Source organism: Sorex araneus, chromosome 5, assembly GCF_027595985.1.
Source record: "Sorex araneus isolate mSorAra2 chromosome 5, mSorAra2.pri, whole genome shotgun sequence".
Lineage (NCBI taxonomy): Eukaryota > Metazoa > Chordata > Mammalia > Eulipotyphla > Soricidae > Sorex > Sorex araneus.
The window spans coordinates 145059727-145085844 of record NC_073306.1 but is presented as its reverse complement, the minus strand read 5'-3'; the positions used below and the strand labels follow the sequence as shown (position 1 = coordinate 145085844).

Here is a 26118-nt window from a genome sequence, read left to right as displayed (position 1 = left end):
ACACATATGATGCCCCTGCTCTCCCACCCTTACCCGTGCTCACACACACGTGACGCCCCGTGCTCCCACACAGGTGCAGGGTATGTCCCATTCTGTGCTCACGGACAACACACCCCTGACACCCCATGCTCATACACACACACATACACACACACACACACACACACACACACACACACACGATGCCCCTGCTCTCATACACAGATGCAGGGCATGTCCCGCCCTCACTCATGCTCACACATGTGACGCCTTGTGCTCCACACAGGTGCAGGGCATGTCCTTCATCGCGGCCGTGCTGATCCTCAACCTGGACACTGCAGACGCCTTCATCGCCTTCTCGAACCTCCTCAACAAGCCCTGCCAGATGGCCTTCTTCCGAGTGGACCACAGCCTGGTGAGTGGCCGCTGCCACTTGCTGCCCACTTAGCTCCTGTCAGGGCTCTGGCTGGATCCCCAGGCGCTGTTGGAGCCGCGTGGGTTTCCTCATGCCTCTTCTCAGAAGGTTCTAGAGCCCTGGCTCTCAGCCTTGCACAGGGTGGACCCACACAGCGCAGTGTCTCCTTTGGGTCCATGCAGCAGGACCCCTGACTGCTCTGCTGCTGAGCGCCGTGGAGGGCGGGTCCTGCTTCTCGCATGTGCCCCGTGTCCTGGCAGCCAGCAGTGCATGGGGCTCTGCTCTGGGCACGGAGGAAGGGACGGCAGGACCCTCTTGCCTGGGGCCCCCGGCCGCTCCTCTCGCAGGTGCCTCCCCTCGGCACCCGTGCGGACCTTGGTTCACATGCACAGCTGCAGGGCGACACGTGACCCGCAGGATGGCCAGGATGGGGCAGTCAGATCAGTGGATAGAACTGAAACTCCAGGGACAGCGCTCGGGTACATGGTCCTCCGTAGAGAAGCAATCAGTATAAACTGGGTCAAGGAAATCCCTCCTGGGCAAGTAGCTGTAGGAAAATTGCTTGGCTAAAGAAAGCAAAAAAGAACTCAGATCTCTTTCTCATACCACGCATAAGAGTCAAATCAAAACGCATTAAGTGCCTCGACATCAGACCCGAATCTTTTAGGTACTTGGAGGAAAACAGGCAGAACTGTCCATGACATTGAAACTAGAGGCATTTTCAAGGATGAAACACCTCTGACCAAACAAATGGAAGCAAAGATAAACAAACGGGATGCTATGCAACTCAGAAGCTTCTGCACCTCAAAGGAAGCGAAGCTCAGGACACACAGACACCCACGGACTGGGAGAGATTGTTTCCCCAGCGCCCACCCAGTGAGGGGCTGATATCCAAGGTACCCAAGGCACTGGGAGAATTTGACAAGAAAAGTCCATCCAACACCATCAAATTCTGGGGAGAAGAAACGAACAGAAACTTTCTCAGAGAAGAAATACAGATGGCCAAAAGGCACATGGGAAAATGCTCTATCGCTGATCATCAGGAAGATGCAGATCAAGATGACAGTGAGGTACCGTCTCCCACCAGAGACTGGCACATCCAAGCGGACAAGAGCGCCCAGTGCTGGCGCGGATGCGGGAGAAAGGGACTCGCCGCAATGCCGACTGCCAGCCTTTCTGGCAAACAGCATGGGCATCCTCAAAGCACTAGGAATTAAGCTTCCATATGACCCAGTGATTCCACTCCCAGGAACAAACCCCGGACGCAGCAGGAGCGCCAGCTGCACTCCCGTGCTCGTCGCAGCGGTGTTGACAGTCGCCGCCCAAGTGCCCGAGCTCAGATGACTCATCAGCTCTTGAAGGGACATTGCCCGATTTGCTGGTTCCTACCGGCCTAGAAGAGCCTGATGGTGGTGTGGGGTTCGACCTGGGGGGCAAGAGGCCTTCCTGGCGCCTTGGGCAGACCCCGAGTGAGCGCCCCCCACGTTGCGGATGCGCTGTGGTCCAGAAGGCCTTTTGGGTGGAGTATCGTGGTGGAAGGTGGCATCAGTGTGTGCTTCTGCCCTGAAGTGCAGCCACGGCACACAGTGACTCACGGTGTCAGCACAGACCCGGGCACACCAGGTGGGCTGGGTGTTGCTCAGGGTAGCGCACTGGCCTTGGATATGTGGGGCCCAGCAGTCAGTTCTGGCACTCAGGGGCACAGGCACAGGCGCATGCGCGCGCGCGCGCGCGCGCGCACACACACACACACACACACACACACACACATACTCATATTCACTCTCACACTCACATCCTTATATTCACAGATGCACCCACACACACATGCACACGCTCATACACTCATGCATGCACATGCACACTCGTGTACGCATACATGCTTATCCACATGCATGCATGTACACATGCTCCCACACACATACGCACACACGCCCCCACATGCACACAAGTGCATGCACACATGCATACTCACACATATGCATCCCTGCACACATACATGCGCACACATACACAAATATGCACTCACATGCACACACACAGACACGTGTGCACACATGCATATACATTCACACACACACAGACACACACAAAACCCTCAGAAAATGAAGTTGGTGGGCGGACTGTTAAGAGCAGGTCACCCTGGCGCAGGGCGCTGGTCTTGCCCGGGGCGCACCTGTCCCTGGCCCTTCACCTGAGAGCCCCTCGGCATCCCCGAGACCTCACCACAGTTGACCCAGGCCCCACTGCCCCCGGTTGTTGGAGAGTCCAGGCTCACCCGTGGATGTGGTGTTCAGTGCCCATTTGCGAGGTGCCCAGAGCCGCCTGCTCAGGCAGAGGGGAGGGGGTGTGGGTTTCTGTGCCCAGCGTTCCCCACAGCACGGGAGAGTGGTCAGGCTCCGGGCTCCCTGTGGGCTCCCTGTGACGGGGGAGGAAGCTGAGCTGGGCATGCTGTCCCCTTCCCCTGCCCCACAGGGAGGGAGCTGTAGTTTCTCTCTTCTGGGAAATGACGCGGTTGTGCTGGGGCCCACCTCTGCCCTGGCCCCTGGGGTCCGGTGACTGTGGCCTGGCTGTCACTTGGTGTGGCCAAGTGGGCAGGTGTCCGGAGCCCGGAGCATCTCCCTGCACCGCGCTGGTCTGCGCCCCCACCCTGCGGGCCCCGCACTCTGAACCCGGCCAGCGTTCACGTGGGGCCGTGGTTCCCGCCGACTGGGCGTGAGGGCTGCTTCGGAAGGGCAGCCCCTGGGCAGGCCGGAGCCGTGTGCAAGGCCACGGAACTGCCCCAGGAAACCTCCGGCCTGGCCCGGCCGCTGCCCTGCCTCACGCCTGCCTCCGTCTCCCTAGATGCTGACTTACTTTGCTGCTTTTGAGGTATTCTTTGAAGAGAATTTGCCGAAGCTGTTTGCTCACTTCAAGAAAAACAACCTAACTCCGGACATCTACCTGATCGACTGGTAAGAGTGCTCCCCCCCCGCCCTGTGCCCGCTGGGTGCCCATGCGCTGGCACCACTCTGCTGCCTGCGCTCACCTGCCCGGGCTCCAGACCGTGGGACCGAGTCCGGGGGAGACTGTGCCAGGCAGGCGAGTGGCGGGCATGGGACACCCTCAGGATGGAGGGACAGATGGACAGCAACAGCAGAGCAAGATGGACCTGAGCTGACCAGCCTGGAGGGAGGGGAGGGGGGACGGGGAGGCAGGGCCCTGGGCCGGACAGGGGAGGGCCAGTGCATTTTCCAGGCTGTCTCAGGCCCGGGAGGTGGGGAGGCCGGGGACAGCCGGGCTTGGGCCAAGTGCAGTGATGGAGTGATGGGGTAGGGATAAGGGGGTCCCCGGAACCTTCTGTGGGTGCCCCGTGACGTGCAGAGAGCCGGGCTGGGGCCTGCACCACTGGTTTCGTCTCAGTGGACAGGCCAGTTCTGGAGACTGCTGCGCTGGAGCAGGCGGGAGAGGAGCCGCGGGGGAGGAAGTGGCCCCGAGCTTCTCACCTGGGCCAGCGTCTGCCCGACCTAGGCCTCACCACGGAGGCAGCCTGGATCAGGCGCGGGGGGCTTGGTGGCTGGTTGGTTCATTTTCATCAGGAGGCAAAAATTCCTCCTGGGGACAGAGAAAACAAGGGTTCGGCACACGACCTGCCCCAGCTCGGAGGGAGCCCTGAGCACAGAGCCAGGAGTCAGCCGGGAGCACTGCTGGGCAGTGGGGCTTGCTTGGAGGAGGCTACGGGAGCACTGTGGGCCGTGCGCCCTCTCAGCACCTTGGGGTGTGTCTGGGCCGGGCTCTGCCCCCCTCGGGCTGCCCTTGGACGCTGGAGCTGCAGGACCCGTTCCTTCAGGGCCCCCACACGGGGCGGTGCAGCCTCTGCCGAGACCCCCGAGTGGTCGTCCCTGAGGCTCTGCATCCCGGGCAGTCAGGGGTGCCTCCGGGGGAGAGGAAGCGCTCCTCGGGTTAAGGTGCACGCCTTGCCCCCAAAAAACCAAAAATCAAAAAAACAGCCCCCCAGAGCGATAGTCAGCAGAGAGGGTGTTGGCCTGGCACACGGCTGACCCGGGTTTGATCGTTGACATCCCACATAGTCCCCCAGTTCCTGCCTGGAGCGGCCCCTGAGCACCGCTGGGGTGGTCCGCAAACAAAGGCAGCCCCTGAGCGGCTGTGGGTGCTGGGGGAGGCCCGGGAGGCAGGGCCTCGCGCGGGTTAGGGCCTCAGGAGGGTCACCCTCGCGCCGCGGCATCCTGACCTGCGGTTTTCTGTGACTTGGAGCGGCTGGTGGCAGGATGGGATGACAGGGCTGGGGTGTCCCACCCCCCACCAGCAACCGCCCCCTTGCCCCTCCACTGCCCCAAGCTCAGCAGATAAGAGCACTGCTGGGTGCTGGGGATGACCCCGCAGCACGACCGCTGAGATGCCCAGTGTGGGGGCTCCACCTTGGACCCCGTTTCGGGTCTCTGTCCTTGCAGTGCTGTGCACCGCTGCGCAGGGTCCCCCGGCCCAGTACCCCAGCTGGGGGCAGAGACCTGTGACTCACCGTCCTGACCTCTGTCCCCGAGGTGGCTTTGCCTGTGTCCCGAGTGTGTGGGAGCTGCAGCCTGAGGCCACAGAGCTGGGGGTGGGGTGGCTAGTCCCCAGGAGCCCAGGGCACCAGGTGGGTGCGGGGCTGTGGGGGGTCATGGCCCTGGTGCGAGGGCCCTGTGCTAGATGAGGTAGCAGGACGGGCCCTGGCGGAGGGGGACAGAGGCAGGGTCAGGCATGGCCCAGGTCACCAGAGAGGGTGCCAGGCTGCGTGCCCACGTCCAGCAGGCCCCTCCTGCCCTCACCAAGGATCCTGTTCTTTATCTTGCAAGCAGGCGCTGTCTCCCTCCCTTCCTCTCCCGTCTCACTCCCTTGCTCCCTTTCCTCGCCTTCGTTCTCCTTCCCGCTCTCCCCTCTCCCCCTCTCCGTCCCTCTCTCTCCCCTCTCCCTCTCTCCCTCCCTCTCTCTCTCCCTCTCTCTTCCCTCTCTCCCTCTCCTTCCACCCTCTCTCCCTCCCTCTCTCCCTCTCTCCCTCCCTCTCTCCCTCTCTCCCTCCCTCTCCCCCTCCCTCTCTCCCCTTTCCCTCTCCCTCTCTTTCTCCCTCTCCCTCTCTCCCCTCTCCCTCTCCCTCCCCCCTCTCTCCCCTCTCCCCCTCTCCCTCCCTCTCTCCCCTCTCCGTCTCTCCCCTCTCCCCTCTCCCTCTCTCCCCTCTCCCTCTCTCCCTCCCTCTCTCTCTCCCTCTCTTCCCTCTCTCCCTCTCCTTCTACCCTCTCTCCCTCTCCCTCTCTCCCTCTCTCCCTCCCTCTCCCCCTCCCTCTCTCCCTTTCCCTCTCCCTCTCTTTCTCCCTCTCCCTCTCTCCCCTCTCCCTCCCCCCCTCTCTCCCTCTCTCCCTCTCCCTACCTCTCTCCCTCTCCCTCTCTCTCTCTCTCCTTTTCCCTCCCTCTCTCCCTCCCCTCCCCTCTCTCACTCTCTTGCTCACTCTGGACCCCAGGCTGCTGAACTGTCACTCTGGCCCTTCTCTGTCTCTCTGCCTCTCTGTCTCTCTGTCTCTGTCTCTCTGCCCCCACCCCACCCCCTTGCGGGAGGAAGGCGCTGGCTGGGCCCGTGCCCTGGTCCCTGCACTGGCCGGGGTCATCGTCCTGGGGCTGTAGGTTGGGGTTGTCGCTGGCGCCCGCCCCACACGCCGCCCGCCCCTGCCTCCCCACCCGCCAGGATCTTCACCCTGTACAGCAAGTCCCTGCCCCTGGACCTGGCCTGCCGCGTGTGGGACGTGTTCTGCCGCGATGGGGAGGAGTTCCTGTTCCGCACGGCGCTGGGCATCCTGCGGCTCTTTGAGGACGTCCTGGCCAGCATGGACTTCATCCACATGGCGCAGTTCCTCACCCGACTGCCTGACGACCTCCCGGCCGAGGAGGTCTTCACGGCCATCGCCACCGTGCAGATGCAGAGTCGGAACAAGAAGTGGGCGCAGGTGAGGGTGCGGCTCCTGGGCAGCCGTCGGCTGGACACTCGACTCAGTCTTTGTGGGTCCCCGTCAGGTGGCGGGGGGCTGCACCCCACCCCACCCGAGGCAGCACACATCTCGCAGGCCCAGTGCACCACTGTGACCTGGAGCCAGCGACCCGCTCATGGGGCTCTGCCCACGGCCACTGCAGCGGTCATCACTTGTCCAGTGCCCCAGCACCAGAGGACTGGCCCCCCCCCCCAAGCCAAACCAGCCAGAATCCAGGTCCCACGCTGATGGCAGGGTCTCGTCTGTAGGCTTTCTGGGTTTGGTTTTGGCTGTTCTTTGGGCCACACCAGGCGTTGCTTGGACTTTCTGGCACTGTGCCTTGGCGGGCTCCGGGGACCGTGTGGGATGCTGGGAATTGAACCTGGGTTGACCGCGTGCAAGGCAAACACTTTGCCTGCCATTCTATAACCCAGGTTGGCTGCATGCACGGCAAGCGCCTCACCTGCTATTGCTTCAGCCCCGAAAAGGTCTTTTACTTTATTTTTCCTCCAGTCACCTGCCCTTCCTTTCCATCCGTCTTTCCGTGTGTGTACACTGAGATCATTTGCCTGTGCATGGTCTTTGAGCTGTCTCCACTCTGTCCACTTGGTTGCCCAGGCCCCTCTGTCCGCCCCGCTGCCCAGGTTCTTCTGTCCGCTTTGCTGCCCGGGCCCTTCTGTCCACTCCGTGGCTCGAGGTGTGCTGTTTTGTCATCACCTTTAGCCCGATTCCTCTCCGGACTTTGCTCTCGCCTGGTTTTGAGTGCTGTGTCCTTGCGGTGTCTCCGGGGCCCCTCCTGCCAGCCGGCCCTGGACCCTGGCTGAGACCTTGCTGGGCCGTGGCTCCGTGGCTCTGGGGGTTCATTCCTGCTCTGCCCAGCATGTGTGGGGCAGCCAGGGGGGAGCCTGCCCTGGCCATGGTGCCCGGCTCAAGCTGGCTCGAGCAGTGGCCTGAAGTCTGTGGCCACATATGTTGCTTCTGGGCAGCTCCCAGGCTCGGTCTTGAGTGTGGCCCCAGCCGCACACCCTGGCGGGCGGCCCCTGGGAGTGTGTCAGGCTGGCAGCGCCCGGGGCACGAGCTTGGACTCTGGGTGCCCGACTGCGCAGCTGGGGCTGGGTAGGTGTCGGCAGGCCTTGGTGGTGGCAGACACTGCGCCCGTGCGCCATCTCTCGGCCCCCGGCCAGCTCTGCTCTCAGGGGTGAGCGGGTTCCTGGACTGAGGCCCCAAGGTGCCCAGCAGCCAGGCCACCCGTGTCCCCAGGGCTAGTCGCCTCCCTCTCCAGACGGCTGTTTCCACCCTTGCTGCGGGGCTCGGCTGACCTGGGACCTGATGCAGGTTTGCCGTGACTCGGGAGGGGCTGCTCAGAGGTGCCCCCTGTCAGGCCCCCTAAGTGTTCCGCAGGGCCAGGTCGGTGCTTGTGCCCCTCTGTGTGCTGCTGACTGCCCCCGTGCCCTTCCTGGCAGGCTCTGCCGGGAGGAAACCGCCTGCGTCGCGGCCCTTGCTCTGGGGGCTCTGCTTGGTGCTGAGGCAGCAGGGTGGGGGCACCTTTTGTTCCTGTTCGGCTCCTAGGCTCCCCCTGCTGTGCTCGGGCACCGTTCCTACGGGGCTCGGGGGACCGTGTGGGGCGCGGGTATGAGGTGCCCTGCCCGCTGCACCTCGCGTCATGGGGCCCAGGGCAGCGGCTCCTCCCACTGGACCCCGGTACCCTGCAGTTGACCCCGTGATGTCTGTGCTCGGTGGTGTGTGCGCATGCGTGTCCATGAGTAGCGGGGCCAGTTGAGCAGGACCAAGAGCTGGGCCTTTCTCGGGCCTCAGTGGGGACAGCAGCTGTGGGAGCATGGGTGAAGGGTCACGCTGACCACAGAGCGGAAGGCCCAGTGGCAGTGCTCGGAGCTGTGCCTGCCTGCGGAGCTGTCCTGGCCCTCAGGGGCGCCCCCTGCCTGACTGGAGGTGGATGCTCCCCATGGCCAGGCCTGTGTGTTCAGGCGTGTGCGTGCCCACATGTGTGCCTGTCCAGGTGTGTGTCTGTCCGGGTATGTATCCCCCATGTGTGTGTGTATCCAGTGTGTGCCTGTCCAGGTGTGTGCGTGCCCAGTGTGTGCCTACTTTGTCCAGGAGGCTTGTATCAACCTGTCCCACATACGCACACATGCACACACTTAGACCCACTCCATACACCCATCACACGTGTGCCCTTTGCCCTCGGCTCCCGAGGGGAGGGCACTTCCCGAGGTGGGAGCACATCCAGCCCCGGGCAGTTGGGGATTGCGCACGTGCCTGCAGTGTCTGGCGAGCTTGTGGCAGTTCAGGTGCCAGCACGGGCAAGAGGCCAGTGTTGTCTCTGGAAAGGCCACTCGGTGGCAGCGCCCGCTCCCAGATCCAGAGAGCTGTGGTGAGGTGCAGATGGGGCTCGGGGGCCTGGCACATGCACCCTGGGCACCTGCGTCAGGGGTGGGAGCGCCAGGCGGAGGGAGGGCTCCAGATCTGGGACCATGGCGGCGCCCGTCATCTCTCCGCCCTTGATCCCCAGGTGCTGAGTGCCCTGCAGAAGGACAGCCGGGAGCTAGAGCGGGGCAGCCCATGTCTCCGGCACTGACCACCGGGCCTGTGCCAGGCGCCTCCTGGCTGCTTCCAGAAACACTGCCGCCAGCGCCCTCGCCCTGTAGCCGGCCTTGACCCGGGGACTCGGCGCTTGGACGGGGAGGAAGGACGCCGGCAGTGCTGAGCCGAAAGAGCAATGTGGACGGACCCAGTGGCCCTGAAGCCGGGTGGTGGCCAACTTCTCCCCCCTCGCAGCAAAAGCCCATTAAATTGTGATGCTTTTATGTCAACGACCAGAGAGGACCGTCCCCTTTCTTGGCCGAGGCGCAGGAGGACAGGTTGGGAGAGGCAGAGCCGCCAGCCACACGCCTGGCCACCACGTCAGAAGCGGCCTGTTGCTCCCACCTCACGAGAGGGGCCCCAGGGCCGGGCCACCCGACCCGGCTGCCACTTACTCTGACCTTGAGACGCCGAAGGCAGCTGGACCGACCCCCAAGCCAGCCTGCAGCGAGGGTCTCTGTGCGGCCATCGGGGGCTGCTCCCATAGGGACACAGGGCCAGCCTCGGGCCACAGAAGGGCCCGGCCCTGCCCGTGCCTGTCTGCCTGATCCCTTGAGCGCCAGGGTAACCCCTAAGTGCCGTGACCCTTTCTCAGGCATTCCCCGGCCAGGCCACCTGGCGTACCCCGTTGGCACCAGCAGCCCCCACTCCCCGCACAGCTCCCCTCTCCGCGGAAGCGTGGCCAGGGTGACGAGTGAAGCGCTTGGGTGGGTGTAGAAAGTCTCGGAAAGTGCTGTGGCACTGAGTGGCCGAAGGCATGTGAGGCCCCGGAAACCCGCCACTCGGCCGCAGCATTCCTGCACCCTTTCCTCAGTCACCACGACAGTAGCAGCCCAGAGCACCCTCCTCTCGTGTCATGGGCAGCTGGGAGCCAGATGGAGCCAGAGCCATGGTGGCACCGCCAGAGGTTCTGTGCTGGCAGCAGTGGCAGGGCCCCCCGGCTCCTGTCGGGCGCTGCTTCCCTCCTGCCGGACAGGCCTCCCCGGGCACAGCCTGCAGGACCACGACGCTTGCCAACAGCAGCCCCAACACGCTGTCCCCTTGTGGCCCAGCAGGCAGCCTTAGGTCTTCCAGCCTCCTGCCCTGCTGCGCCCCTGCCTGGCTGCCTTCCCGAGAGGCCTTTCAGTGTCGGGGACCGAGAGAGGGACACACGGGCTGGCAGACAGACTCCCTTGTTGGCGTGCTCCTACCACAGCGCTGCAGGCTCCTCAGACTTGCTCCTGTGGAAACTGGTGACACTCACTGCGTCTGCCCCGTGCTGACGGCTTGTACAATTGCCTTTTTATTTAGTAAAGTATCAAATGAAGACTTTTTTGAATTGTAAATTACAGTTTTATTAAAGAAAAAGTATGTAAAATTTACCAGCGATCACAGGTGTGACTGAAATGAATGGTCCCGTGGGAGGACAGCAGGCGCGTGACCTTGAGGGGCCCAAGAAGTAGCTGAGGGGACGGCACTCGCCTGGTTCAGTCCCATCCCCACATACGGTGTACTGAGGCCCGCCAGAGGGAGCCCTGAGTGCAGAGGATGTGCCTGCCCCGCTCTGCCCCCCGTGAAACATTCACTCATCTTCGGAGTTCATGGTGTGGTCAGGGGGTTCACTCCCCCTTCCTGCTGCTTCCCGCCCCCTCCCTCCCCCTCCCATTTGTGACTAAGCCCCCCCCCAGAAGCCCAGCTCCTCCATGTGCCCCCTCAAAATAGCTGCTGGGGTCCTTGGAGGGCGGCCTGCTCGTGTCCCCAAGTCCCCGCCAGTGAAGCTTCAGTTTCCTGCGCCCTCGTACCTGAGCAGAAACTGCAAGCTACTTGCCATCTCTCTCCTGTCCTGAGGCGTGGGTTGGGGGCTCACAGGCCCCCGTGGAAAGAGCCCTTTCCTCTCCCGCGCTTTCTCAGCCACTCCGTCACCGGCAGCTGCCCACTCGCCTGAGAGCCTGGCGCTGGGTCCCTCATGCTGGCTCAGGTCTGGGTGAGGCCTGCTGAGGCAGGTGGGACAGGGCCACCATCAGACCCTGCACAAACACAGGTGTCCACAGGTTAGGGTCAGCGGCTTTGATTTTTTTTAATGAATACTGTGAGGTACAGTTACAGACTTACGATGATCAGTACCCATCCCTCCACCAGTGCCCATTCTTCACCGCCAATGTTCCCGCCATCCCCACCCCCACGCCTCACCCCTGGCTCTGTGGCAGGCACATTCCCTTTTATTCTCTCTTTTGGTTGCTATGATTTTCGATACAGGTACTAAGTGGCCGTCATGCTCGGTCTATAGCCTACTTTCAGCACGCATCTCCCATCCCAAGCAGGCCCTCCAAGCATCCTTTACTTGGTGGTCCCTTCTCTATCTGAGCTACCTTCTCCCCGAGCATGCGAGGCAGCTTTGACTTGTGGACATCATCTGTTGGGCAGCCCGACCATCACTGAGCCTGCCCGCCTCCATCCATGTGGCTGCCCTCTGGGATGCGTGCTTCATGCAAGTACCGCTTATTTCAGGCCCTGGGCCACAGGCTCCAGATTCAGTGCCGGCAGGGCAGGTGCTAACGCACAGCCCGTGGCCCCGTCTTCATTTCTCCGGGTTAGAGCTCCCTGGCCCCTGAGCCGAGGACATGGGCAGTGCCCGAGCCCAGGGACCTGGCAGGGGCAGGGAGCTGTCCCATGAGCGCGCTCCTCTCATCTCAGTCCAGAGAACCTTGGTCACAGGGCAGTGGGTGAGGATCTTCCTTCCTGTGGTGGCATCTCCTGCGTGAAGCGCTCCCTCGGCTCCACCCCGCGCTGAACGCCAGGCCCGAAGGCCGGTCTCCGCCGAGGCTGCTGTCTGCTCGCGAGTGAAAGGGGAAGGGTTGGAGCCAGTGGCTCCAGGTTGGCTGAATAATAAGTTTGTTCTCCCTAGAGGTAAGCTGGGAGCCAAGGAGAGCAGCCCAGAGCTGCCACCACCAAGGGCCTGGTGCCACCCACCCGCCTGGGGCCCTCTCCAGGATGGAGGAGAAGGGCAGGATTGGGGGGCACTACCCAAGGCAGAAAGAGTGCGATCTGATATGATCAGCCAGTAGTTCACTTCTTCAGAGTCTTGAACAGTGGGAAGGGAGCATGAGAGAGGGAGTGTATGTGTGTGTGTGTGTGTGTGTGTGTGTGTGTGTGTGTGTGTGAATGAACACGTGCGCATGAGGGTGAGCATGTGCAGCTCAAGAAGACTATATTCTTTTAAAGTCATATTCAGGCCATGCAGGTTAGAATTTTAATCAACCTTTAGTGGCCTCTAAAGGAACATACTTTAGAAATAAAATTGTGTCATCAAAATTATGAGATAGGGGCTGGAGCAATAGCACAGCGGGTAGGGCGTTTGCCTTGCACGCGGCCAACCCGGGTTTGATTCCCAGCATCCCATATGGTCCCCTAAGCACCGCCAAGGGTAATTCCTGAGTGCAGAGCCAGGAGTAACCCCTGTGCATTGCCGGGTGTGACCCAAAAAGCAAAAATATAATAATAAGGGGTATTTCCCAACTGACCACTTGTAAGTGGATTCAGCCGAACTCGAGCTATTCCGCTTCCAGCTGGGAAAAGCCAGTGCAGGCACATGCATACCAGAGACAGAAGGCAGGAATTTGCACGCCAGGAGGGAGAGTGAGCATGCGTCTAACCCTGAGCCCCACCTCCAGTTCACTCTGTGATGGGAGAAATGAAACCAAGGCCCTAGTAGTTCCCACAGCACCAAAGGAAAGCGAAGGTGTTCACTCTGGATTCTGGATGAAGGTGCTAGAACATCAGGCATTGTTCCGTGAACAGGAGGCAGAAGAGACAAGTGACTGTTGATTTGGAGTAAAATCATGGGCTCACCCAGAGGGCATCAAGTCCTGGCATTCTACCGGTGCACACAGAAGGGTCCCTGTGGGCTGAGTCCTCTGTTTGTTTAATTCACACCTGGAAAAATACACAGTACCATCAGTGGCCTTCACTGCATGCACAAGACCCTGTTATTAACAATATTGCAAATAACAGTGCCTGAAATTTTAAAAAATACAATAAAATTAAAAATAAGCCAACTCTTGGGCCAGAGCGACAGTATAGCAAGTAGCGCTCATACCTTGCACGCAACCGAGCCAGATTCAAACCCCGGCACCACATGATTCTCTGAACCCCGCCAGAAGTGATTGCAGAGCGCAGAATCAGGAATAAGCCCTGAGCACTGCCAGGTGTGACCTCAAAACAAAAAAATTTAAAAAAATACACTCTTGTGCTCTTGTGCTCGCTTCGGCAGCACATATACTAAAATTGGAACTATACAGAGATTAGCATGGCCCCTGCACAAGGATGACATGCAAATTCGTCAAGCGTTCCATATTTTTATTCCAACCATTCCGTTTCTGGATATATTCCCAAAAGAAGCAAAAAACATTTTTTACACACGGTCAAAGTCATTGAAACTAAAGATTTTGTTTTATAGAACTAGGGATTGGGGTGTGCCCTTGGGACACCGGTGAGGGAAGCAGGGTCTCTCTGAAGGATATGGTGTTGACACAATGTATGCATTAAAAGTGTGAGTATGGGGCTGGAGAGATAGCACAGCGGGTAGGGCGTTTGCCTTGCACGCGGCCGACCCGGGTTCAAATCCCAGCATCCCATATGGTCCCCTGAGCACGGCCAGGGGTAATTCCTGAGTGCAGAGCCAGGAGTAACCCCTGTGCATCGCCAGGTGTGACCCAAAAAGCAAAAAAAAAAAAAAAAAAAAAAAAAAAAAAAAAAAAGTGTGAGTAACAGTATTGTAAATCTTGGTATCTCAATAAAAATGATTTAAAAGAAAATACAGCTCTTGAAAAATACCAGTGGGTCATCACTGGAAAACACTTATTTTGGTACAGATCAACGAATGTCTTTAGCCACCCAGGAAAATACCATATATAATGTATACCAGATATTACTGAGAAGAAATGTAGGTGAATGTTCACTCCTTTCTTCACCAAAAAGCAAAGAAACTTCAGCTTTTTCCCCCTTTTTAGTTTTTTCCTATTTCCTTTTTGTTTTTATGCCACACGTGGCTCTGCAGTCTTGGCGGGCTGAGGGACCAGACAGGACGATGGGGATTGAACAGAGGTTGATCGCGTACAGGGCAACGCACCATACCCACTGTACTAGAGTTCTGGCCCTTATTGTTTTCATTTTATTTTTTGGGTCACACTCGGTGATGCACGGGGGTTACTCCTGGCTCATGCACTCAGGAATTACTCCTGATGGTGCTTGGGGGACCATATGGGATGCTGGGAACCAAACCTGGGTCAGCCGTGTGCAAGGCAAACGCCCTACCCACTGTGCTATCACTCCAGCCCCCCCGTTTTTAAACACAATTTTATCTTGGTGTTTGGGCTACACCTGTAGTGCTTAGGGCTTACTCTGCTCTGTGCTCAGCCAGCACTCTTGGTGATACTATTGGAGATCTTATGCATTGCCAGGGTCAACCCGTGTGTGTCGAGCAAGTTTCTTAGTCCCTGCTCTAGGTCTTTGGTCCCTATGAAACAATTTTAATCTAAGAAACTCAGTTTTTCATAGACAGTCATCAAAACCACATTCATATTTCAAGGGTAATTTTAATAATTAGCTTAATCACCAGCAGCTTTTGCGGGCGTGGAGGGGACCCAGCCCACTGGTTGAACTTTTAAACCCTCCTGCACATGCGAGAGGAAGCATCCTTCTCAGTTTGAAGGGGCCATCAATATCCTGGGGTCACTTGCGAAAGACTTTGGACAGCTTCTTAGATCGCCAGTCCCTTCGGGTGACTCTGGCTGCATCTCCAGTCCAGTCCGCAGAATCCATAGTAAAGTGCTGCTCTCGGCCAGTGCAGGCACTTGGGGGAGCAGCAAGTTTGGGATTGTGACAAAATGTGGCTCCATCCCGAGTATCAGGGGCCCTGGACAGAGCTTGTGGCTGACACTCTTGAGTGCACAGCCATCAGCTGGCAGCACGTCTTCTCCATCACTCAGGAGGGGACAAAGGCCTTGGCCTCCCTGATCTTCTGCTTCATGCCCCTGCAGGACAGCATGAGGCTGGCGTGGTGCCGCTTCAGCGACTCCAGCCGCTCCCTGAGCAGCTCCGTCTTGTCCACCTTGTCCTCCAGGTCCTGGAGGAGCGTGTGCTTGCCCAGGAGCCCACACCTCTGGTTCAGCTTGATGTTCTCCAACCGCAGGCTGTCGCGGGCTTGCTTGGTCTTGGTCAGGATGTCCCTCCGGAGGGCCACCTGCTCCTCCATTTCCTGCAGCTGCACCTTCTTGCTCATGTTCTCTCTGTCCACGAAGTGCAGCTTCTCCTTCACGTGCGTCACTGTCTGCACGTTGTTGCTGACCTTGCTGCGCAGCTTCAGGAGCTCCTCGTTCCGCTCCTCCACCTTCTCGTTATACGTCTGGTTCTCGATCTTCAGCTGCTCAAAGTCGATGAGGTGCAGGCCCTGGGTCAGGTCCTCCTGGGCCCTCATCCTGGTCTCGAAGTGCACCAAGCACTGCTTCAGCTGCACGTTCTCCAGCCTCACAGCGCTCATCTCCTTCTCCTTCCTGTCCTCCAGTGCCTGGATCTGCTCCACCTGCCGCAGCGCCTCCTGCCGCCCGCCTGTCATCCGGCAGCTGCCCATGGCCTGCATCACCACCTGTTTCTTCAGGGCCTGGAACCTTCTCCAGTCCTTGTCGGCCTGCTCCAGCGTGTACCTGCACTGCTGCTTCAGCTGCTCCAGCTCCTGGTGGTACCAGTCCAGATCGTCCGCCTGCTGCTTCCGCAGGTCCTCCAGCATGGCCACGTAGCCCAGGTAGGTCTGCTCCTTCTCGGGGGACTCCTCGGCCACCTTGTCCGTCTCGGCGGCGGCGGCGACGGCGTCCTGGCCCTTCCTGCGCAGCGCTTCGCTGATCTTATACTGCAAGAAGAAGTTGTAGCGCTGGTAGCGGCTGCGCTCGGCCATCAGCGCGTTGTACTGTTGGATGAGCTCCAAGCGCAGCTGCTCCTCCTGCTCTTTCTCCGTCTCCGGGACCCACGCCTTGCCTTCCCCCTCCTCCGGCCCCTGCTCCTCCTCGGGGCGCTCCCCGTACACGTGCCCCTTCTGCACTGACGCCGGCGTTAATCTGTCAGCCGCCCCCTCCTCTTCCTCCTCTTCCTCGCCGCCCTCGAGCTCCTCCTCCCCGGGCACCGCCTCCTTGCGGGCTGTCACTGCCTCGGAGAGGGCGCCCCGGGGCAGGCTTTTCTTCCTCCGCAGCAGATACGCTGCCGCAGCCTCCTCCTCCTCTTCCTCCTCCTCCTCCTCCTCCTCCTGGTTCTCCTCCACCTCCTCCTTTTCGGCCGCCGCCGCCTCCTTCTTGCTCTTCTCTTCCTCCAGCTCCTGCTCTATCTCCTCCTCCGCTTGCTCTTCCTCCTCTTCCTCCCCGGCCTCGGCTTCCTCGGCCTCGCCTTCGGACAGCGGTTGGGCTGTCTCCTCGGCCTCATCCCCGGCTGTCCTCGCCGGCTTCTCCTGCTCCTCGGACTCCGCCTGGGCCTGGGCTGGCTCTTCCGACGCCCCCGACCCCTCCTCTCCCTCCGCCTCCGCGGCCGCCGGTTCCTCCCAGGCCTCGGGGACCGCTGCTTGTAGGGCGATTTCCTCCGAGGCCTCTGCGGCCCCCGCTTCCGACCCCGAGACCGACCAGGCCAGTTCGGTCGCGGACTGGAGGCCGGAGCTGCCCCCGCCTTCCGGGGTGTCCCTATTTTCCTCCTCCGAGTCGTCCGGGGGCCCAGGGGCGCTGTCCATTTTGCTCCGGCTGGGCTCACGCCACCTTCCCGGCCGCCGCTGTTAGGTTTCCAGGGGCAACCAGGGGCGCGCGCTTCGCGCCCGCCGATTGGCCAGACGCGAGCCCGACGCCCTTCTCCTAGCCCCGCCCCCGGAAAAGGGAGGGCCAATAGCACGCGGGGAGCGCACTCCGGGCGGAGCGGATTGGGCGCCGGCGTCGGCTCGCGCCGCGGGGGACTGGCCTCCCCGGCCCGGCTCCCTGGCCGCCGCGTTCCCAAGCCGCCCTGGGGCGGGGCGTCGGCCCGGCGCTGCGCGAGGCGGCGGCCGGCGGCGCGAGGGGCGCGCAGGCGCAGCGCGGCGCCGGGGCGGGGGCGGCCGCGCCGTGGCGCCTGCGCGATGCGGCGGAGCGACGGCGGCTGCGGCGGCGGCGGCGGCGGCGGCCGGGCCGGGCCCGAGGGCGCCTGCGTGCTGAGGCGGGACGCGGCCCGGCTGGCCGGCGGCGGCGGCGGCGCGGCGGCGGGCGCGGCGGGAGGCGGTTGCCCGTGCGCGGCGGCGGCGGCGGCGGCGGCGGCGAGCGCGGCGGGCGCCGGGGCGGCGGCGGCGGCGGGCGCGGGCGGCGGGCGGGGGAAGATGGCGGAGCTGGGGAAGAAGTACTGCGTGTACTGCCTGGCCGAGGTGAGCCCGCTGCGCTTCCGCTGCACCGAGTGCCAGGACATCGAGCTGTGCCCCGAGTGCTTCTCGGCGGGCGCCGAGATCGGCCACCACCGGCGCTACCACGGCTACCAGCTGGTGGACGGCGGCCGCTTCACGCTCTGGGGGCCCGAGGCCGAGGGCGGCTGGACCAGCCGCGAGGAGCAGCTGCTGCTGGACGCCATCGAGCAGTTCGGCTTCGGCAACTGGGTGAGTGCGGGGCGCGGGCCCGCCCAAGGTCACCGCCCGCCCGGCCGGCCGGGCCCGGCGCCCCCGCGCCGCAGCGCCCCCGCGAGGACGGACGGACGGACGGACGGACGGCCGGACGGCCGGCGCACCGGGCTCGGGGCCGCCACCTGCCCGGACCCGCGCGGCCTGCCCCCCCCCCCACACACAGGCCGGCCGGCGCTGCCCACCTGGACAGCCTGCGAGGGCGCTCACCCCCGGCCCGCTTCCGGGGGCCCGGCCCAGTGCTGCCCCGCGTGCTGCCTGCGTGAGAGGAAGGACAGTCTCGGCTGCCCTGGCCGGCCGCGCCCCTCGCTCCCACCGGGGGTCCTGGAGAGGACAGGCCGCACTCTCCCCCCAGACACTGCCCAGGGAGCTCTGCCGGCCGGGAGCTAGTTCTTTTGTCTCTTATCAGTCCGTCTCCGGTGCCCTCTGCCCAGCTGGCTGGCCCTCTGTTGCGTGTCCACTGCCCGGGGAGCGAACCCAGCCCTCTCTCTGGTGCCCACACCCCCAGCTGCCCGCTCTTGCCCCACCTACCAGCCTATCAGTGGGGCACGGCTGGTGCCCGCTGCTGCCAGCTATTTCTCCTGTGGTGCCTACTCCAGGGGCCCCTCCAGCCTTGGGGTACCAAGTCCTCACCACTCTTCTGCACACCTCCCTTGGGCTGCGGACTTAAATTGGGCCCTCGCATCCTTGGCCCCAGAACTGACCCCTTCTCACCCCGTAGTCCGGGCCGGGGTGAGCAGTGGCTTTGCAGGTGCCATGGTGCAGTGAGTCTCGAAGCCCAGAGTCAGTCACATGAGTCGCGCCTTCAGCCTCGAGTCTGTCCCACTTGGGACACGGCCACCGCTGTGAGCTGCCCACTGTGGGCTCCCGGCCAGTGAGTCCACACCTGCTGCATGCCTGCCTCGTGGGCTCCCATGCCACCAGGAGTCTCCGCTGTTGGCAGAGAGCAGGCTAGGAGCAGGGACGGGGGGTTCACGCGGGGCCAAGTGCACGCCCCAAGTGTGTTCTGGCCAGCTCAGACAGGCAGAGACCCAGCCCCGCGGAGGAGAACGGGACAGGAGCAAGTTCTGAACTGCAGGGGTCTGCGGGTGGGGAGACAGCGACCAGGGGTGGTGACCCACTCCCTGGGGCTCCCAGGCAGAGGGGATGGGCGAGGCCACGCCTTGACGGGCGGGTGCAGGGGCGGGTGCCGGCGTGTTTGAGCCGCACAGCCTTGTTCGCTGGGAGCAGGTGAAGACCCTGGTCAGGGCTGCCTGACTTGGGGCAGGGGCTCGTGAGCTTTGAAGCTTGGTGCAGAGGTTTTCAGGTTCTGGACCCCCCCCCCACCCCCCGCTGAGTGCTGGCTGCCAGGGTCTGGGGCGGGAGCAGGACAGAGCCAGCCCTTCCCTCCACCCCCAGCACTGCCAGGGGTGAGGAGTCATTCCTGAGGTGTCTTGCCAGTTGTGGCTCCCCCCAAAAAACCCACCAAGTTCCCCTGTATCCAAGCTGGTGGGGGGAGGGGGACCCCCTGTGGTGCACAAGTGCATGGGGGTTCTGAGCAGGTGCCTGTTCTTGCCCAGTGTGCGCATAGGGCACAGGTCCCTGGACATTGGCCTCCACGCCCAGAGCTCGCTGCATTCTGTCAGCATCGCCTGAGTGTCGAGCCCCTCAGGCATCTCCGCAGGCGCGGGGTATGTGGGTGTCTGAGGAGCAGAGGCCCTGCTGGGTTGGGGGCAAGAGGTAGGGCCAGACACCTGCCTCCACTTCCTGTGCAAGTTTGCGTTTCTGTCAGCCCAGCTGCAGCCGTCAGACACTCCCAGTTCACCGGCGGCTAATGCGAGGAAGACATTGCCACTTCATTTCAGTTCCTGATTTTTTTTAATTTGGGTTTGTTTTGGGGGGGGGGGTGGCAAAATTGCCATAAAATGGTGGGCAGACAGTGTCACACCAGCCGTGCTCAGGGTTCAGGGCCGACTCCGGCTGGGTTGTGGTGTCAGGCCTGAGATGCTGACTCGGCAGCTGCGGGCCGTCCGATGAGCCTGACACTGCCTCTCCTGCCCTAAAATCACCCGTTTTGTTACTCATTGCTTTGGTGGGCCGTAGCCTCCTGTGTTCAGGGGTCCTGATGTGCCAGGCACCGAATCCAGGTCAGCGCTTTGCAAGGCAGGCCTCTCCGCTTCTATACTGTCTGTGGCCCCTAAAATTGCCTCCTGTCTTTGTTGCCCGGGGCTAGGGCCCTCCCCTTCTGGGGCTGGGTGCTTAAGGGATGCCTGATGGGAAGGGGCCTCCCTTCTGTCTGGAGATCCCACCACCAGCTGCCGTTTCTCATGGCCCTTCCCCAGCCCAGTCACAGCAGGTGAGCGAGCTGAGAGGCTTCAGGGTGAGGAAGTGGCCACGCATAGCAGGGGGCTCAAGTCCCAGCAGGTGGCCCTGCCCTTTAACTACGACTGGGACTGTGGCCGGAGCCATAGTAGGCCTGGGTTCAATCCCTGCCACCCCACATGGTGGTCCCCCGAGTCTGCCAGGAGTAATCCCGAGCACTGGGATGGGTGTGGAGTCGCTCTTGCCTCAAGCTGCAGAGGGGGACCAGAGCAGGCCTGGCCCCGATTGGGCCCCCATTACCCCAGGATATGGGGTCTGGAGGACAGTGGGAGGGGAGCAGAGCGAGCTGTGGGGCAGGCAGATGGCGCCAGCTGTGGACGGGCCTGGTTGGGCCCTGGCACAGCCCCGTCTGCAGTGGCTCCAGGCTGCTGGCTCACCTGCTCAGGTGCCGAGGGCAGCGCGCCAGATCTCCTTGCCCGTTCCAAAGGGGGAACCACCTGACATTGTGTGTTGGCTCCGGGGGGTACATTTCCTGGGGGAGCTGGGGAGTCCCTGCCACATCCGTCCCCATGTGGCTGAGAGACATAGTGTCACCCTGGCCTGTGGCGGCGGCAGTGGAGGCCGGGGACAGGCTGCAGGAGCTGGGCTGTTGCCAGTCAGCTTGAAGCCTGTCTGGGTCCTTACTGGGTCGGAGCTGCTCACTGGATTTGACTGCCTCGGGGAGTGCCAGCTGTGCTGTCCGTGCTGCCTCGGGCATTTGCCCCTCTGGGGTGTGACCTCTCATGTCACCCAGGGAGTAGCTGTGTTGTGCGGGGCTCCTCAGCACAGCCTCAGGTTCCAGGCTCCCTGGGAGCGCCCTGCCCTGCCGCAGTGCTTTGCAGTTTGTCCTTTGCCACCACGGGGGCGGGTCAGTCTCTGGCTTTCTAGGTGAATGTTTCAGACAAAAGCCCCAGACTCCTTAGACTGAGGACTTGAGGCAGAGTTTGACATTAAAACCCGGCTCAACTTGGACTGGAGCTGTAGTACATCGGATAGGGTGCATGCCTGGCATGCGGCGAGCCAGGGTCCGTCCCCAGCACCAGAGCCCCCCCCCCAACACTGTCAGGAGTAATCCCTGAGCATTGCCAGGTGTGGCCCCAACCCCCCCAAAAAAAAAAAGTTTCAGAAAGTGAAACCCTATTTCACTTTTCTCCGATAGTGAAGCGCTTATAGCTTCGCTGGCCTCTATCTGGCACCCGACGCAGGCTGGCATGGTATTCTCGAATAATCCTTAGCAGGTTGGGCTGTCTGGCTCTCCGGATGCGGGGCCAAAGGCTCTGAGTGGGCTGGTTCCTTCATGAAGCCGTGCCAGTGTGTCATGGAAATACCAGGCATGGACAGACTGACCCCGGTTGGGTCCCCCAGGCTCTCCAGGAGTAACCTGAGAAGTGCTGGATCAAAGGGGGCCATTGACCCTCCCGGCTCTGCCCATACGGCCACAGGTCACTGACTGCACACCTGTCTCCTGCCCTCGTGCAAGCCCTCACGTATGCTCGGGACCCAAGAGAGTGGAAAGATGGCGGCATGCGGCCAGCTGCGTTGCACAGCGCCCTGTCACTTGGGCTCCAGTACTCAGGCGCCTCGTACCTGCAGCAGCAGCATCGACTAGGGGATTTCCCTTGCACACGCCACAGCCCCCACCGGGAGCTGACTGCCCTGATTCCCAGGCAGGTCCTTCCTTTGCATCTCAAATGGTGTTTCCCAAAGTGGGCACCCCACCCCGGGGGAGCTGGGCCGGGGCTTGTGGATTCGGGTCTGAGTGAGCCGTGCAAGGGCCTCATGGCGGAGTCTGGAGCCAACAGCAGCAGGCCCGGCTGTGCCCTGCAGAGGGCAGGCAGTAAGCGTGGGAGACGAGCCTGCACACGGCCACTTCCTGGTGTCAGTGTTGGGCTGGGCAGAGCTACCGCCCTCCCCGCCCTTACTCCTTGTGACCGAAGTTCTAAGCAGAGATGACCATCCTGGGCAGTGTGGTGGCTGAGCTGGGTTTGGTTTCAGGAGCAAGCAGCGTGCCCTGAGCTCCCGTTTCTGCCCAGCTGTGGTCAGTGCCAGCCACTGCATGTCCAGGTCCCTGATCTCCAGGGTAGCTTCTGGGGGATGCAGACTCCCCATGTTCTGGAGCCGTGAGAGCGGACAGGGTGCCTGGCTGTGGCTCTCTGAAGTGGCTTTAGCGGTTGACTTGGAGGAAGAGGCCTCTTGGCAGAAGGAAAAGGTTGAGGGGCCGAATGGTTTCCTCCCATGAATCACGGGCTGACACTTGCCGTGACCGTCTGCAGCCACAGCACCCACCAGCCTCCCTGCTCAAGCTGGCGAAATGCAGCTCCCCTACCTGGGTGCGGACTGCAGGCGGGGCAGTGGAGGGCACGACCTCGCAGGCCTGCCCCTTCCTGTACTGCCGTGCTCTGTCTCAGGTCTGACATTGACGCTAACTTCCGGTCTTGGTCATTGCAGGAAGATATGGCAGCTCACGTGGGTGCCTCCCGGACCCCGCAGGAAGTGATGGAGCACTATGTAAGCATGTACATCCACGGCAACCTGGGGAAGGCCTGCATCCCCGACACCATCCCCAACCGGGTGACCGACCACACGTGCCCCAGTGGGGGCCCCCTCTCGCCCAGCCTCACCACCCCCTTGCCTCCCCTAGACATCTCGGTGGCCGAGCAGCAGCAGCTCGGGTACATGCCGCTGCGGGATGACTACGAGATCGAGTACGACCAGGACGCCGAGGCGCTCATCAGCGGGCTCTCGGTCAACTATGACGACGACGATGTGGAGATCGAGCTCAAGCGCGCCCACGTAGACATGTATGTGCGGAAGCTGCGGGAACGGCAGCGGCGCAAGAACATCGCCCGTGACTACAACTTGGTGCCCGCCTTCCTGGGCAAGGACAAGAAGGAGAAGGAAAAGGTGCCCAAGCGCAAGATCACCAAGGAGGAGAAGGAGCTGCGGCTCAAGCTGCGACCACTCTACCAGTTCATGTCGTGCAAGGAGTTCGATGACCTGTTTGAGAACATGCACAAAGAGAAGATGCTGCGGGCGAAGATTCGAGAACTGCAGAGGTATCGGCGCAATGGCATCACCAAGATGGAGGAGTCGGCCGAGTACGAGGCGGCCAGGCACAAGCGGGAGAAGAGGAAGGAGAACAAGAACAGCGCCGGCTCCAAACGTGGGAAGGAGGACGGCAAGGACAGCGAGTTCGCGGCCATCGAGAACCTTCCAGGCTTTGAGCTCTTGTCGGACCGCGAGAAGGTGCTGTGCAGCTCCCTGAACCTGAGCCCTGCCCGCTACGTGACGGTGAAGACCATCATCATCAAAGACCACCTCCAGAAGCGGCAGGGCATCCCCTCCAAGAGCCGCCTCCCCAGCTACCTGGACAGGGTCCTCAAGAAAAGGGTGTTGACCTTCCTCACGGAGAGCGGCTGGATATCCAGGGACGCCTCCTAGGCCGGGTGCACGCCAGGAGCGGGGGGCTCTCTGACAGATGGATTCCTGCAGGGCCTCTGCCAGCGAGGGGCGTCCCGCTGCTGGGCGGCAGGGATCTGTGTCCACTCGATCCTGAAGCCGCTTCCAGGGACTTGCCCTTCGAGCATGGGGGGGGCTCCCAATGGACTGGCCCCCCCTTCGTTAGGGAGCACTCTTGTTCTGTACAGACTGCTGGGCTGCCAGCCCACGTTCCCTGTGACACGGCCCCCCGGGGGCCCCCTCCCCCGCACGTGGCACTTTAGATGGGGTGGGGCAGGTCCCAGCAGGCTCCCCGAGCCTCCCGAGGGCCCCGGCACATGTGCAAGCTCCCTGGCTCCTGGACGGGCGCTCTGGGGATGCACGCTAGGAGTGGGGTGGGGTGGACTGCCAGAATCTGAGCCAGCTTTCTTGGGGGTGGGGGTGCTTCCTGCTGCTTCCGTCTTCGTCCAGGCGGGTTCGAGCTCAGGCGCCGCCTGCTTCTGGGCCTCTTCCCAGTTGCAAGTACCTTAAGTACCTTTCTCAGCGAAATGCTGACGGCTGCCCAGCGAGTGGCGGCTGTGCTGGGCCAGCCAGCAGCAGCTCTGGCCAAGGGCGAGTCTGTGCCCAGTCCTATGCCAGAGATTTTCAGGGGCCTGCTCCCAAGGACGCACACGGTACCTTCCTTCTGGAACTCGAGGAAGCCCTTTGTCTTCCGGCTGCTCAGGGGTCTCCTGTCCAAGGCCCTGCTTTAGAGTGGGAGTGACCAGACACCCCAGGGGTCCCTTCTGCCCCCTCACCCAGACTGTTTACCTCCCAGAATGTTTGGGCTTGAAGTTACATTAAAGTTATTTGAAAGAAAGAGACCTCATTTCCAAGGACTTCCTTAATTCCTAATTCTGGTGCCTTTTCCTTTCTTCTACCCTGTCTTCCCTAGGCAGTGTTCAGCATTAAGGAACATTTCCAGGCCCTCACAGGGGCATCACTGTAAGCTATGAGACGCAAGGGCCCTGGTGACAGTCTTAAGTCTGCTGAGCGGGAGGCCGCCTCCACTTGTCCCCGCAGTGACAGTCGACGGTGCTTCTCCCTGGGTCCCTGGGTAACATCCTGGCCCCTGGAATCCTGCTGGGGGGTTGGGGGGGCGGCTTTGGGCACCTGGAACACCAGCTGGTTGGACTGCTGGTCTCTGCGATTCCTGTCTCCACTGCTTCTCTCAACAGCAGCTTAGTTTGATGAGGTTTTAAATTTAGTTTTATTTTTATATAAAATGATTTAAGAGTCATTACACTTGGGAAACACAGATCCCTATAAATGTGTGCAGCCCAGGTGGCTGTGGCCATGGCCGCTGAGGCACGAGAATGTCCTCTGGAAGGTCCGAAGACTCCTCGGGCATGGCTGGTGGCGGCAGCGGATGCGGACCCATTCACTCAGGTATCATCACTGTCTTGTCGACAGGGACAGTTGCTTCTCACCCATCAGGCCCAGTTGTCACTGTTGCATCTGCCCCTGACCTGAGTACAGAGCCTTCATGTTTCTGTATTTCTCGTGAGAAACTGGTCTCAAGCCTGTGCAATTAGGTCTTTACAAAATTTAAACTCTTTTATCCAAAACGTACAAAATATGCTTTGATGGCCAACGATCCAAAAATGTGTTGAAACCCAACTCTGGCTCCTGTTTTGATTTCCCTGTTGCACATTAAACAAGTTGAGAATGAGTGTTACTGCTTGCTTCTTACGGCCCCTCCCGCTGAGCTGAGCACGCTTCAACGGGCACCACTTTCCTCCAGGCTAACATCTGAGCTTGGTGGAGCGGAGACAGCCTTCACACAGCCCTGCCTGGGCAGCTCCTGGGCACCCCAGAAAGGCCTCTGCAGGGGTACAGGCACTCTGCTGTTGGGCAGCTGCCCCTCTAATTGTGTGTTCCCCTCTCCCTCTGCTGCCTGCAACACGCCCCCACCCTACAGACCACCCTCCCACCTAACTGCACACTTCCACTTTGAACCCAGTAAAGCAGCTGGACAGCAAGAGAAGATGTTTGGGAGTGGGAAGAACTATTTTGGGAGGTGGTAGAGGGAAGGCTGAGCTACACCCAGCGGTGCCTGGCATCAAACCCTGGACAGCCACATACAAGGAAAGTGCCTTCCTCAGTGTACTGTCACTCTGGCCCCCAAAACTATAATTATGTAAAATCAACGGACTGGTCTTTCCTACACAGAGGAAAGTCACCTGCTGGCATGCTGCCCAGAGGTGCCACAGACGGGCTTGTTTCCCTGAGTGCAAAACCCCTAGTCTCGGGGCAAGGTGGGGGCTGACAAAACTAGAGTTGGTGTTTGCTCTGCTGTGCTGCAGCTCAGTGCAGTGACCTCCCTCCCCCAGGCATGGGACCACACTCCCTGCCAAGCACAGGTGTTGGGTGCATGCCGGGCACTGGCTATAGTGGGACTGACCCTCCCAGTGACAGAGCAGTGAATGTGAGCGTTCCGGTGCGCCTGGCATCGGTTTGGAGCATGTCCATCTCACTAGGGAAAGAGCAGGGTCCAAGGCAGGTGTGTCAGCTCCTGTTACTGCCAGAGAACCTGGCGAGAACACCAGGAGTGCATGTTCTCGGGCTCCAAACCCAGATGCTATCTAGTGACAGGCGCAAGCCTGCAGGCCAGGGAGACGCAGGAGCCTAGCGTGGCCGGCCGGGTGCAGGCAGCCAGACAGCGG

The 26118-nt window shown here is 61.4% G+C and overlaps 3 protein-coding genes and 1 non-coding gene across 9 annotated transcripts in view; 3 read left to right on the top strand and 1 right to left on the bottom strand.

Annotated features, from left to right (window-relative positions):
• TBC1D14 (TBC1 domain family member 14) overlaps positions 1-10352 on the top strand; it is a 48828-nt gene extending 38476 nt beyond the window's left edge. For all 5 annotated transcript variants that reach the window (XM_055138366.1, XM_055138367.1, XM_055138365.1 and 2 more), the window contains 4 exons: positions 266-394; positions 3239-3348; positions 6111-6369; positions 8921-10352. In XM_055138366.1, the coding sequence (XP_054994341.1) occupies positions 266-394; positions 3239-3348; positions 6111-6369; positions 8921-8986 (564 nt within the window). In that variant the 3' untranslated portion in view covers positions 8987-10352. The remainder of the gene's footprint in view (positions 1-265; positions 395-3238; positions 3349-6110; positions 6370-8920) is intronic.
• Positions 10353-11181: 829 nt separating this feature from the next.
• On the bottom strand, positions 11182-16949 carry CCDC96 (coiled-coil domain containing 96). Of its 2 annotated transcripts, XR_008630198.1 has the most exons (2): positions 14585-16949; positions 11182-12903 (listed from the first exon to the last, which is right to left on the bottom strand). XR_008630198.1 is itself a non-coding variant. In XM_055138373.1 (1 exon), the coding sequence occupies exon 1, from the start codon at positions 16733-16735 to the stop codon at positions 14954-14956; it is 1782 nt and encodes a 593-aa protein (XP_054994348.1). In that variant the 5' UTR covers positions 16736-16949; the 3' UTR covers positions 14545-14953. The 2 variants fall into 2 exon arrangements, 1 of the variants encoding a protein (XP_054994348.1); XM_055138373.1 differs by lacking the exon at positions 11182-12903 and having other exon boundaries at positions 14545-16949.
• Positions 13225-13328, top strand: LOC129405244 (U6 spliceosomal RNA). The gene has a single exon (XR_008630427.1). It is a non-coding gene; the product is annotated as a U6 spliceosomal RNA (small nuclear RNA).
• A 334-nt stretch (positions 16950-17283) lies between the features above and the next one.
• On the top strand, positions 17284-24276 carry TADA2B (transcriptional adaptor 2B). The gene is made up of 2 exons (XM_055138375.1): positions 17284-17614; positions 22424-24276. The coding sequence occupies exons 1-2, from the start codon at positions 17345-17347 to the stop codon at positions 23414-23416; spliced, it is 1263 nt and encodes a 420-aa protein (XP_054994350.1). The 5' UTR covers positions 17284-17344; the 3' UTR covers positions 23417-24276.
• Positions 24277-26118: the final 1842 nt, after the last annotated feature.

Excerpts from the sequence above, each read along its gene's own strand:
- CCDC96 (XM_055138373.1), bottom strand. The coding sequence starts at position 16,735 with ATGGACAGCGCCCCTGGGCCCCCGGACGACTCGGAGGAGGAAAATAGG.
- TADA2B (XM_055138375.1), top strand. The coding sequence starts at position 17,345 with ATGGCGGAGCTGGGGAAGAAGTACTGCGTGTACTGCCTGGCCGAGGTG. Across the intron at positions 17,615-22,423 it reads AGTTCGGCTTCGGCAACTGG|GAAGATATGGCAGCTCACGT; the intron begins GTGAGTGCGGGG and ends TGGTCATTGCAG.